Consider the following 13,445-nt stretch of genomic DNA (forward strand, 5'->3'; position numbering starts at 1 on the left):
TGGACAGGAACTGATCCCATGTGTATATCCTGCATTCTTCAGAGGTCTTTGTAACTTTCATTTGGCCTTGAGGTCCTATGTGAACTTGTCCCACAACTTACAGACATACCTAAACAGACACCTCCCACCACAAAGTAAACACTGTTTTGCTTTTGTCTTTTATATAATAGAGTATCATGGGCATCTTTCCAGGTCAGTAGACAGTATCTTACACTGGAGAATTGAATAGTTTTTAAATTTTTTTTTTTTTTTTTGAGACAGTCTCCCTTGATCACCCTTGGTATAGTGCCATGGCGTCTTAGCTCACAGCAACCTCAAATTCCTGGGCTTTAGTGATTCTCTTGCTTTAGCCTCCCGAGTAGCTGAGAGTACAGGCACCCGCCACAACGCCCAGCTACTTCTTAAAGATGAGGGACTCATTCTTGTTCAGGCTGATCTCGAACCTGTGAGCTCAGGCAATCCACCTTCTTCGGTCTCCCAAGTGCTGGGATTACAAGCATGAACCACTGCGCCTGCCTGGCCATAGTTTTTAATTATTAAGGTTGTTTTCTTTTTCTTTTCTTTTTTGAGACAGCCTCAAGCTGTCCCCCTGGATAGAGTGCTGTGGCATCATAGCTCACAACAACCTCCAACTCTTGGGCTCAAGCGAGTTTCCTGCCTCAGCCTCCCAAGTGGCTGGGACCACAGGTGCCTGCCACAACACCCAGCTATTTTTCTTTTTTTTTTTTTCATTGTTGTTTGGCGGCCCGGGCTGGGGATTCGAACCCGCCGCCTTAGGTGTATGTGGCTGGCGCCTTAGCCGCTTGAGCCACAGGCGCTAAGCCTAAGGTTGTTTTCTTAAAGTTGCAGTAACAGTTTCTTTATGTGTCTCTGTATCTTAACTGCCTTTTTTTTAAAGTAAGTTGTACAAAGATACTGAATTTGCATGTCAGAGGATGCAGGGGAGACACTTGAACAAGGAAGATAGATTCCACCAGTTGAAGTGTCTGTGTGCTCACCTCCCCAGCTACCAGGTGCAGGTTACCTGTGTGTACCTGGGATCAGAGGAGTTCTTTTCTCCTCTTTGTTCTTTCTTAAGTATATATATATATATATATTTTTTTTTTTTATTTTTTTTTGCAATTCTTGGCTGGGGCTGGGTTTGAACCCACTACCTCTGGCATATGGGGCTGGCGCCCTACCCCATTGAGTCACAAGCGCCACCCTTTTTTCTTTTTTGTTTTTCTCTCAGTTTTTGGCTGGGGCTGGGTTCAAACCTACCATCTTCAGTATATGGGGCCGGCGCCCTACTCCTTTGAGCCACAGGCGCTGCCCTTAAGTCAGTATTTTAATAAGAAGTTGAACACATTGCCTTACTGTGTGGAGACATAGCCCTCTTGCTTCTGACCAGGCAAAAGAAAAGACTTGAGACTTAAAATAAGACTGAAAAATAGATTTCCTGGCAGAGAAAGTAGCAGCCTGGCCTTCCGCAGGCCTCCTCCCAGTTTTGCTAGCCTTGCTCCTGGTGGCTCCCCCACTGCTGGAGGCAGGTAGAGATTGCCCGTAATGTTGCTGCTCCTTTGTCCCTAGCAGTTGCACCAGGTTCTCCATGCAGAGATGATGCCTCCTGTTGTCCCTTCCTGTTGAAAGCCTGTTAGTTCCAGCACTGTCTCCCCTCTCCCTGCAGCTGGTCCTGGACTCCCAGAAGCGAGTCTTCTCTTGGGGCTTTGGTGGCTATGGCCGGCTAGGCCACGCGGAGCAGAAGGATGAGATGGTCCCTCGCCTGGTGAAGCTGTTTGATTTCCCTGGTCGTGGGGCATCCCAGATCTACGCTGGTTACACCTGCTCCTTTGCTGTCAGTGAAGTGGGTTAGTCATTCTTTTTTTATATACAGTCTCACTATGTCGCCCTCCATAGAGTGCCATGGCATCACATCTCACAGTAACCTCAAATTCTTGGGCTTAAGCGATTCTCTTGCCTCAGCCTCCCATGTGGCTGGGGCTACAGGTGCCCGCTACAATGCCTGGCTATTTTTTGGTTGCATTTGTCGTTGTTTAGCAGGCCTGGACTGAGCTCAACCCACCAACCTTGGTGTCTGTGGACGTCGCCCTACTCACTGAGCTATGGGCACTGAGCCAGTTAGTCATTTCTTCCCTCATCCGTGCCTAGGGACAGGTGCCCGGAACCAAGTTGTGACTTTTCCCTCTGTTGCAGATCAGTGCTTTGTGGGGGGGGCGGGGACCACATGGGCCTTCTCTTGTCCCAAGACCATGAACCCGTTCTTTTAAACACAAAGTTCACTTGTCATTTAGTTCTTTAACTTCTCACTTGATAGTACTGAAGGTGAAACTCAGCTCCTGAGATGTCTAGTCACAGTGGGAATGGGTTTTGTCTTCCCTAGGTGGTCTGTTTTTCTGGGGGGCTACCAATACTTCCCGTGAGTCTACTATGTATCCGAAAGCAGTACAGGACCTCTGTGGCTGGAGAATCCGGAGCCTGGCTTGCGGGTAGGTGGCGGCATCTGCTGGTGAATGTGATCTCTCCTCCTTCCACCAGGATGTTGGATTCACCCATGGTGCCTCTTGCCTGACGGGGCCCCAGTCCTGCTGACTGTGAGGCCGTCCCTGTCTGGGCATTGCATGCATTGAATCTGGTAGGGGTAGGAGGGGAGAGCGCTCAGGAGGCAGAGCAGATTCTTGTTCCCTTTCTTCACAGGGCTGGGGGATCATTTTGAAGATACTGATTCTCCAAAGAAATATACAAGCAGAGCTTGATATGTTCTGCTTAAAAGTTGTAGGTTGGAAATTATTCACAGTTGGAAACAGTTTGATTTAGTTACTCTGACACACTGGGAAACTCTTGGGCTTCAGCAATTCTTCTGCCTCAGCCTCCCAGGTAGCTGAGACTACAGGCGCCTGCCACAATGCCCACATATTTTTTGGTTTCAGTTATTGTTTAGCTGGCCTGCTCCAGGTTCGAACCTGCCAGCCTTGGTGTGTGTGGCTGGCGCCGTAACCTCTGTGTTGGGTAGAATGCTATGGCATCATAGCTCACAGCAACCTCAGACTCTTGGGCTCATGTGTCCTCTTGCCTTAGCTTCCCAAGTTTCTGGGACTACTGATGCCTGCCACAGTGCCTGACATTTTTCTGATTTGAGTAGAGACATGGTCTGATTTTTGCTCAAGCTAGTCTTGAACTCCTAAGCTCAAACCCACGTTGGCCTCCCATAGTGCTAGGATTAAAGGTGTGAGCCACTTTACCCAGCTGCTTCTCAGTTTCGGGACACTTGTTGCATTCTTTTTTCTTTCTTTTTTTTTGTTTTTTTAGAGACAGAGCCTCAAACTATCGCCCTGGGTAGAGTGCTATGGCATCACAGCTCACAGCAACCTCCTACTCCTGGGCTTAAGTGATTCTCTTGCCTCAGCCTCCCAAGTAGCTGGGACTACAGGCGCCGACCACAATGCCCAGCTATTTTTTGGTTATAGTTGTCATTGTTTGGCAGGCCCGGGCTTTTTTCGAACCCGCCAGCTCTGGTGTATGTGGCTGGTGCCTTAGCTGCTTTGAGCTACAGGCACTATCCTCTCTAGCATTTCTTGAGGAATTGATTAATCAACTGGCAGGTGTTGGGGGAGGCCAGCATAGCTTAACCTGTCCTTTAAAACTGCATGAAGGCCCGCTGCCTTTGGAATGGGCTTTTTTTGTTTCATCCTGACATGGTCTCGTCTTTTCCTGGCATGTGTATCTTCCAAAGTGACCTCCCACTGAAAGCCCTTAGAAGCTGGGGTAGGGATGAGGGCAGTGCTTGGCCTAGACTTGTCAGACTTCTCCTGTTTAGTTGAATGGTCTGCATGGGACAATTGTAGGATTCAGGAGAAGCCTATTGGCCTGTTTTTGGTTTTTTTGTTTGTTTTGTTTTTTTGAGACAGAGTCTCAAGCTATTGCCCTGGGTAGAGTGCTGTGGCATCACAGCTCACAGCAACATCAGAGTCTTGAGCTTTAGTGATTCTCTTACCTCAGTATCCCGAGTAGCTGGGACTACAGGCACCTGCCACAGTGCCTGGCTATTTCTGTTGTTGTTGTTGTTGCAGTTGTCATTGTTTTTTTAGCTGGCCCAGGCTAGGTTCGAACCCGCCAGAAGCAGCCAGCTGAGGTGTATGTGGCCATTGCCCTGCCCTCTGAGCTACGGGCACCGCCCATTCCTTTGTCGGTTTTTTTTTTTTTTTTTTTTGCTATTTTGAAATGAATACTTTGTGAAGGTTTTAATGGATGACCTTGGCTTTTAAAAGCAATAGCTCACGCCCTTGCTCTTGAGCAGTAGCTGAGTGGGCTCCAGGGCTGGGGCCGCTGGGAGTGGTGGTGACAGCCTGGCTGTTTGCAGGAAGAGCAGCATCATCGTGGCCGCAGACGAGAGCACCATCAGCTGGGGGCCATCGCCGACCTTCGGGGAACTGGTAAGGTGCTGGTGGGGAGAGGACAAGCCCCCCACAGCGGCTCTCTCAGACTGCCTCCTAAAAACACGCAGAAGAAAACGAGTAGGGCTTTTTTCCTTTATTATGTTAAGTTCTACAAAATTCTATAATTTTTGCATCCCCTGAGCTTTTACGGATGAGTCTGTGCTGATGAAATAATTATGAAAGCCACTTCTGGCCACATCATGAAACACAGAAATTGGGAAGTTTCAGATCTTTTTGGATTTCATAAGCCATGATTGGGACTCCATGGTGGTGCTTGGGTGATAGGAAAGAGGCAGGTTTGTTCGCTCTACAGAGGGGATAAGCCAGTGGGACACGTCATGTAACTCCTGGCTGGAAGTGTTCTTCCCAGTATGGCCTACCAGATTGCTAGAATCCCAGGCCTGTGCCACCATGCCCAAATGGAGGAAACTGTCATTTTAAGTCAAATGGCTGGTAAGCGTATGTCCAGTCTTCCTGCCTCCTGGAAACCTTTCAACTCAACAAGCAGCGCTGGCCGATGGTTCGCACTCTGCATAGCTATAGATTGTTAGGCCAGTCTCGTAGGTGATTTGGAGACACCTCTCTCTCTCTCTCTCTCTCTCTCTCTCTCTCTCTCTCTCTCTCTCTCTTCCTAAATACGGTTAGATCTGTGTTCCAGTTTTTAATCTCACTTACTTGACTGATGAGGTTAGAATCACTGGCCCTCAACCTCACACTTGGGCTTCCCAGACCAAACTTAGGTCCTGGTGTTAGTGAATCTTTAACATAGTTTGATTGTGCAGCTCGTCGTGACGGTGCTCTGGTCATAATTTCATCCTCATTTCCTTCTAGAAACATGGTCCATCTCTCTCCCCTATTCTCTGATGGGTGGGAGCCAACCCTGCTGGTGGAGATGAAGGGAAGGAAGGGCTTTTCCTGGTTCCGTGAGCCAGTGTTGGGGTGGACATACAGGTGCTCCTTTTCACGGGACTCTGCACACCCTCATGTGCAGAGATGTACTTGGATGGGGGACTTCAGAGGTGGCTCATTTGAAACAGAAAGGAAAGAGGCAGGACCTATTCAAGTTTCTATGGATTACTCTTAGAGAAGAATAGATACTTGGTGAGGGGGGCGGCTGCAGATAATAGATTAGACCTTCTAAATATGAATCTTGAAACTAGAGGGGAACGGGGAGATTTCTGGGGAAGGCTCTCAAGTGTCTGGGCGGGCCCACCTGTCGTTGCCCAGGTCCTCCTGTCTCTGGTTGGGGGACACTGCCTTGCAGTTGTTACTAATCAGTAGTGTCCATTTTTCTCAAGTCTTGTGGTTTGGATGGTGGTTATTTGTCCCTCTAAACCAGAGGTATCAAGGGCATGTCACCGACCAGCGTTGTCTGTGACCTCATCCTGAAAGGCTAAAGTTGCTGTTTTTTTCTTAAGGTGTCATCTCCTGTCACCTTTGTGTACTCCCCTAAAGGACTTTGTTATCAAGTAAGCCCTCACAGGTTAGAACTGAGCACCTTGGTCTTCCTGAGATTACAGACTAGGCATCTGCTGGTAACGGCTTTTGTGGGTAAATGGAGATTCTGCCTGGCCCGTGTATCTGAGAGTGGTGGGGCTCAGTTGCTGAGGGACCAGAGGGCATTGTCTCTGGCTCCAGTTAGTGGCTTGCCTGCTGTCGCCACGATTCCCCACTTTTCTGGAGTAGGCCATGTCGATCCCTGTTTTCTTGCTCTACCAGGGCTACGGGGACCACAAGCCCAAGTCTTCCACTGCAGCCCAGGAGGTGAAGACTCTGGATGGCATCTTCTCAGAGCAGGTGAGTGTGGGCTGCTGTGCCGGAGAGAGCCAGAAGGCGCGTCAGCTGGGGCCCATCTCTGGTAGAGAAAGTGTCATGCTCAGTCACCCATTTGGGCTATTTTGTCTAACATCTCAACCAGAAGATAGAGTGCAGGGGACTGCTGGCCAGGGTTGGTGGCTGTACTGGCTCCTGATGATGGGCACCACAGTGTGGCCGCGGCAGATTTGTCCCCCAGAGGGCACGTTGCAGCTCCATTGCACCTTCACCCAAGACTTGGATACTCGCTGCCAGGCTGAGGGGCAGGTTGCCAAATAGAAGCTGCATGATGCAGATGGTGGGGCGGGGCCCCTGCTGCCGAGTCAGCCAAGCTGCCAGCCCTGTCTGTTGAGACCCAGAAGGGGTGTGCACCTCACCCAGGCGGGACTGTGCTCCAGTGAGGCCCATGCAACAGGGAGCGAGAGCTTGAGTCGCCGCCTGTCCCTGTCCATGCTCCTCCAGCCTTGTCCTCTGTATCCTGAGAGGCTATAGCTGGCGGGGTGTTCATTGGTGCTGGGATCACATGGAAACTTGCTGTCCTTGGAGGGTTTTTATACACAGCTCAAGAGTCTCCCTTTTTTTTGTTGTTGTTCTATTTGTTGCCCTCAGTATATAGTGCCATGGTGTCACAGCTCACAGCAGCCTCAAAACTTTCGGGCTCTCTTGCCTCAGCCTTTGAGTAGCTGGGACTACACGTGCCTGCCACAATGCCTAGTTGATTTTTAGAGATGGGATCTTGCTCATGCTCAGGCTAGTCTCAAACCTATGAGCTGCAATCCACCTGCATCCGCCTTCTAGAGTGCTAGGTTGCAGGTGTGAGCCACCGTGCCCGGCAGAGTCCCCCATTTCCCTCCATGGCAGCCCAGCTTCCAGCGTTCAGTTACTAGTTGGCCTTGTGCTCACGTGCCCAGCACTCTGTACACAGCCAGGACTGATTTCTCGCAGGTCGCCATGGGCTACTCACACTCTTTGGTGATAGCAAGAGATGAAAGCGAGACTGAGAAAGAGAAGATCAAGAAACTGCCAGAATACAATCCCCGAACCCTCTGATGGTCCTGGAGACTCCTCCAACTCCACACCTCTCGCGGCAGCTGTCATTTCCATGTGCACTGGGAAGTGAAGTCAAACGAGGAATTGAAAAAAGCAAAAGTTGACCGAAGGTGCATTTGTTAGACTCCCTGAGGTTCCGTTTTATAAGTGACCCAACATTAACTACCTTTTTCTGTATGCTTTCCAAAGTATGTTTTTTTTCTCTTCATGTTTAATTAAAATATTTGCTCATGGTTGACTTACCATTCCTACAAAAAAAGGCAGAAACTTTGAGCAACCTAGGTTTTTTTTAAGTTGCTTTTTCTTTTTTCTTCTAAGTCTACTTCCCCAAACACCCTTTCCAGTCATGATTAGCATTGTGATCTGAGTGGGTGCTGCGTGGAAGAGGAATCACCATTTACTCAGAAAAGATGTCCTGTACGGGAACCAGCAGCATCCAGGCAAAACCGCGCTTGTGTCCTGGAGCATCCTGGTCACGCCTTTCCTGCTTTTTCTTGCAGACCGGCCAAGGCCTGCGCTTGTTCTGTTTCTCCCCACGGCTGCTTGCGAGGCCCACGGCCTTCTGGCTGCACCGTGAATAGAATCTGCCGTTTCCCCCCCAGGTGGGGGTTTGGGGTCTGTGTTTAGCCATTTTTATCTCCTTCAGCTGTAAAGGAAACCCAAATGAAAATCAGGTGATTGTGGAACCATGGGGACTTGGGGGTGGGGCAGAGATGAGGAACATTTATGTCTTCTGCAAGGTCCGGCTTTGTGGCTCCCTGCAGAGCGGGCCTTGTCACTAGCACTCGCCAATTAGAGATTTATCAGCCAGCAGTAAAAAGTGCTTTCTCCAGTCCTTGCAAAGAAGGATCAGCTATTTGTCATACCAGCCTTTATCACCTTTGTGCTTCGGTCTTTTCTTTCTCTTCCCCCCGCCTGGATCCTGCTTACAATGGGCTGTCCTATTTCTGAGACTTGGGGTACCGTTCTGCTAACCCAGCTCTCTAGTCGCATTTGCTTGGCTCTGGTACCAAATACTTGGGATTACTGAAGAAGTCCCCCTTCCTGTGTGTCAGCGCCGATGCTGTGACTGCCACCCGCTGCCCGTCAAGTGCCCTCTGCCCGAGCTCGCCACCAATGTGCGCTGTGCTGCGTGAGTTACGAGGTGCCTTTCCCGGAACCCTCCGCTCACTTGGACCCAAGAGAGGTGACAGCTGTGGCTGGGGCTCTTGGTTTCCAGAGCGTCTGGACTGGTTTGGGTGCTTTAAAATAGATTTTTAGTTCAGTGGTGCTTACGGGGGAGGTGGGGGTAAGACTTCAGTATGAGACTGGGGTGGACGGGAAAGTTCCGTATTGGTCTCTCTCAGTTTGCTTTGCTTTTGCTATTGTTACCATTTGTCATTGTCTCGATGTTAAAATGCCAAAAATGATCTAGTCGTCGTCGTTTTTTCCCTGTCTTCCACCCCCGTCACTCCTTACTATGGTGACTTTCTGCCCTAGCAGGGCACATAGCAGTATCTGTCCTGGCCAGTTCCAAGACGCTGCAGGAGGAGACTGGCCTGCATCTTTCTAAGAGTTGTCATGCTCATCTCTTTGTCCTATGTCCAATCGATAGTCCAGGGGAGAAGCTTCTGCAACTTCAGAGCTTCTGCTAAACTAACTTAATTTGTCCAAATCACCCCAAAATCACCATCTCCAACTCAAAGCTTCCATGTGACAACCTAATAAGTTTCCCTGGATAGGCCTTCACTGGCACGCAGCTCAGACAGCTGTGTTCTGTGTCACCAAGAGGGTCGAGGAAGCAGCACCCTGGGTCCTGGCCTTTGCAGAAGCCTCCTTGTGTGGAGCTGGGCCTAAGGCCACCCACGAATCCGCCTCAGCCTCTTCTGGAACCCTTGCTAGGGACAGGAGCAGGAAAAGGACCTTCCAAGTGAAGACTTCCCTGTCCCCTGGCCCCATGTACCTCCCTTCACTTCCTTTTGGCTTAGAATTTAAAATGAACTTCCTAATGAGGAAGATCCTTTCGAACAAGGGGGAGGGGTGGTCCTGTGCTCCTGCAGAAAGGTGCCCAGCAACCTGGCTTGGCTGGGGATGTGCTTGGCGCTGGCCCTGTGGGTTGTCTGGCCAGTCTTCCAGCTCAGGAAGGAGAATTTAAAAGACAAGGCATGAGGGTGCGGAAGAGCGGAAGAGCAGGTTGTGATTTGGTCGAAGGTGCCTGGTTTAGTGCTGTAATTGTCTTTTTTTTTTTTATATATATATATTTCTTGGAGTAAACATTTTAAATAAATGGCATCATTGTTTACTGTCTCGGCCTTTCTGTTTCTTTTTCAGTTAGAACTTATCTCTAGCTTCTCAATGCCTTGTATGCAGACTCCCCCCAAGCCTGGCACTCACAGAAAAGGGCGGCAGGAGAAAGGTGGCCCCAGGCTTAAATGTGATTTATAGGCTTAAATCACACAGGGGTTAAGGTGAGTGGAGCCCCCAACTCTGTCCCTCGAAGTGTGTGTGGGGTGTGGATATCAATGCTTCAGTCCAACTCAAATAAGTTTTTTCTAGTCTTACTGGGGCTTTGAAGAGGGTGAGAATGAGATCAGTCAGGGAAGCATCCAGAATAGGGCCTGGTGCGGCCTGTACCCTGAAGTGTTGTGCTCACACCCCCGGCTGAGGAGGGAGCCTTCTGTGGATGCTGGCCACGTGTGCACTTACCACTTGTGGGCAGTGTGGCCAGATGCCCACCAGGGGGCACCAAGAGGCAGTCCTGTACGGATGCTGGGGCATACTTGGGCAGGAAGGCCTTCACTTCAATGTTGCTGCTCTTGGTCACCCTGGCCAAGTTCTAGACTGGATTATCTGCACAGGCCACTGGTTCCCTGCAGCTGCATATAGGCTGGCGCCTGGGTAGCAGTAGTGGTCAGACCAGCCCCTGCCAGTAGGCGTTGCCTCTGTTCTGGAGAGAAGGGGAGCATGTCCTGTAGTCCGTTACTGGCAGAAGCAGCATGCTGTGGCAGATTGCAGGTCTGTCTATGGGTAAAATATGGGATTCCCCGTCAAATGGCTTGGTCGCCTGGTGCTTCCCAGGCACATCGATCCTGCCCTGGAGGATACCCCTCTGCACCCCCAGCCTGCAAGGGAAGTGGCCACCTCTTATGGGCAGCATCCATGGAAAAAGTTAGTGGTTGACACGTTCTGGCTGTTATGTGACACCCACCCGCAGCACCTGTAATCCATACCAATAGTCTTGAGGGGTCAGGGCCATATTCCCCTGTCACAGGGGAACATGAGATGGATAGACCATAGCAGGTCAGAACTGCTCTGTTAAAAGGTCCCAACACCAGACTCCCAGGTCCCCTCTAAGAGCCTGCCCCTGGCCAGACCAGGACCCCCTGCAGCCCACAGCCACTTTGGGAAGGGGCTTTGCTCAGAGATGTGGGGATAGCCAGCCACACACACTACCCTGGAGAACAGCAGCCTTGGGCCCTGTGGGCTAGGGGCAAATTACATCTGCCATGCTTTCCGTACATGGCTTAATAAATTTACCGTCAGTAAGTGGGTTTTTTGGGTTTTTTTTTTTTTTTTTTTTTGGTTTTAAGCGTTACCACATAACTGGCTTTTATAGTAGAATATGAATTGTAACTTGTTTTTGTTGAGAAGATACTTTAGTTCAGCTATTTTGTCACAGTACAGAATACTTCTATACATGGAATCTGGCAGCATCTTTTTGCGTATAATGCCTTTTCAAATTATAGTCTTTGAAAATTTCCATAAATGTAGTCATCTGTCCACTGTTCATTGAACAGTCTTCATTTGTAATTGGCGTGGGCAGGGGGGGCGTGTCTGTTTCTTCAGTCTATTCTGTAGCACAGCCTGGGCTAGTACAGAGTCACAAAAGTGAATACAACAGGGGTCTCTTCAGCATAGGTCACAAACAGTTTGCTGCAGGCAGATAACAAAGCACAGCCCCTAAACTGTCCTGGGTAGCTGGCACACTGCCCCAGCCAGAGAGCAGCTCCCAGACCAGAACCCACACCTCATCTCAAGATGATGTTTGTGTACCCAGCTGCACCCTCCCCATGCTTCTGCCACTGTTCCCCAGGGTGACCCGAGTAAGGCCAGGTGAGTGCTCAGGCTTGGGATCCCAGCTCTGCTTTGTCCTAGCCATGTGACCTGGGATGAGTCCCCCAGTCCTCCCCTGTGGAAAATGGGGACAGTAGGACCCACCTTAGGTCGTTGAAACGATTGAAGGGACTGCTTTGAACCTCACCAGGGCTCACACATGGTCTCCACTCCCCCTGTGAGACCTAGGGCAGGGAGCTCCCTATGGGTGTGGACACTGGGCTCCCTCAGGTGTTCTAGAAAGTATTCACAGGGGAGAAACAGCATGGGAGCCAAGCTATAGTTAAATCTGAGGGGTTTTTTTGTCTCACTCTATTGGCCAGGCTAGAGTGCCATGGCCTCAATCTACTGCACAGCAACCTCAAACTCCTGAGCTCAAGCATCCTGCCTCAGCCTCCCAAGTAGCTGGGACTATAGGCACCCACCACCACACCTGGCTAATGTTTCTATTAGTAGTAGAGATGAGGTCACGCTCTTGCTCAGGCTGGTCTCCAACTCCTGAGCTGAAGCAGTCCTCTCCCAGCCTTGCAGAGTGCTAGGATTACAGGTGTGACCACCACCCCAGGCCTCAGCTTGCTTTAATTGCACCCGTGCCATTGTCACAGGGTGGCCAGGCAAGTGGAAATAGGCTGCCTGGAGCAGGCCTTTCGGCTTTAAAGCAGCCCAGGCCTGCCCCTGCCATACCTTCTCCTTCAGACCACACCCTACAGACCCCAAGAGCCCAGAGCTTCAACCCACTGAGGACAGCTGCCCTTGGGCATGGTGCTAGCCCTTCTCCCTTACCACAGCCGGGAGCTGTCACATTGAGCCCTACAGCAGTGATTTTTTAACCTGTGCACTGCTAGCCGATCATGACTATGCTTTGAAAATTTTTAAAGATTTTCAAAAAGTTCAAAGTATAGTTTTTACTTTTGATCAATGTAATTTAAGTGTGCTGGGCCGAATAGCAACATTATCTAACCCAGTCACTGCTTTTTCCCTCTCATCCCTGCCCCCCCAAGTGGGACAGCATGATCACAGGTGTCATATCAGTTTTGTCCTCAGCTGTCATTCACTCCCCCCTTCCTCAAACAAGGCCACCATGAAAGTGCATTCACAACAGCTTGAGCTTTATTGGCCATTCAGTGAACACTTCCTGGCTAAAGGTGGTTTTCCATCTTTCCTCCCCAAAGGGGTTCAAGCTGGTGACATTTGCCACACTACTGGGTCCAGGGGACAGGGGTAGACAGGGCAGGGAAGGGGCTATGGTGCTATTGCATGGTGACAGTGGCTGTTCATGCCTACGCAGAGCAGGCAGCCCAGGGCCTGGGGCTATGGCACCATCTTCCACCACTTGAAAGCAAAGGGCACCCGGCGGATATTGGCACAGGCACACAAGTCTCCGATGTCGGTCAGGTAACGGTCAAAGTCATCGATGAAGGTGCAGTGTAAGCCCAGGGGCTCCAGTAAGTGGCGGACGTGTTCTTCCAGGCAGCAGGTACCCTTGATTTGGGGCCCAAAAGGCTTAGGGATCCCCAGGTTCTTGCCTAGTACGACCATCTGCAGCTGTCAGGGAGATGGTTATTATGGGTGAGGCCTGGATGGGCATCAGCCATCAGAGAAAGCCCCCTCTTTCCCTACGGAAGGGGCACTATAGGGTGAAATGCAGGTATGACCCAGCTGCCTCTATGGGGCTGGGCCAGACCAGGAATAGCAAGCAAGGGGCACCATCTTCAGATACTGACCAGTGAGCTGCAGCTCACTTCTGCCTCCCCACACCCACTGTGGTTCTGGGTTGTTTTTTTTTTCTTTTAGAGATAGTCTTAACTGGCTCGGCGCCTGTGGCTCAAGTGCCTGGGGCGCCAGCCACATACACCTAGGGTGGCGGGTTCAAATCCAGCCCAAGCTGCCAAAGCGACAATGACGGCTGCAACCAAAAAAAGTGGCCGGGCATTGTGGCGGGCGCCTGTGGTCCCGGCTGCTTGGGAGACTGAGGCAGGAGACTCACTTAAGCCCAGGAGTTGGAGGTTGCTGTGAGCTGTGATGCCACAGCACTCTACCCAGGGGGATAGCTTG

The 13,445-nt window shown here is 50.5% G+C and overlaps 2 protein-coding genes across 2 annotated transcripts in view; one reads left to right on the plus strand and one right to left on the minus strand.

The window, feature by feature from the left end:
- Window positions 1–9,579, plus strand: part of RCC2 (regulator of chromosome condensation 2) — a 30,774-nt gene extending 21,195 nt beyond the window's left edge. Inside the window, exons 9-13 of the mRNA XM_003783858.3 lie at window positions 1,667–1,847; window positions 2,381–2,486; window positions 4,358–4,430; window positions 6,153–6,230; window positions 7,194–9,579. Coding sequence (XP_003783906.1) covers window positions 1,667–1,847; window positions 2,381–2,486; window positions 4,358–4,430; window positions 6,153–6,230; window positions 7,194–7,298 — 543 coding nt within the window. The 3' untranslated portion in view covers window positions 7,299–9,579. The remainder of the gene's footprint in view (window positions 1–1,666; window positions 1,848–2,380; window positions 2,487–4,357; window positions 4,431–6,152; window positions 6,231–7,193) is intronic.
- A 3,122-nt stretch (window positions 9,580–12,701) lies between these two features.
- PADI6 (peptidyl arginine deiminase 6) overlaps window positions 12,702–13,445 on the minus strand; it is a 24,285-nt gene continuing 23,541 nt past the window's right edge. Inside the window, exon 17 of the mRNA XM_012801513.2 lies at window positions 12,702–12,935. Within this exon, the coding sequence (XP_012656967.2) occupies window positions 12,702–12,935 (234 nt within the window). The remainder of the gene's footprint in view (window positions 12,936–13,445) is intronic.

Source organism: Otolemur garnettii, unplaced genomic scaffold (assembly GCF_000181295.1).
Source record: "Otolemur garnettii isolate 467f Iridium unplaced genomic scaffold, OtoGar3 scaffold00009, whole genome shotgun sequence".
NCBI lineage: Eukaryota > Metazoa > Chordata > Mammalia > Primates > Galagidae > Otolemur > Otolemur garnettii.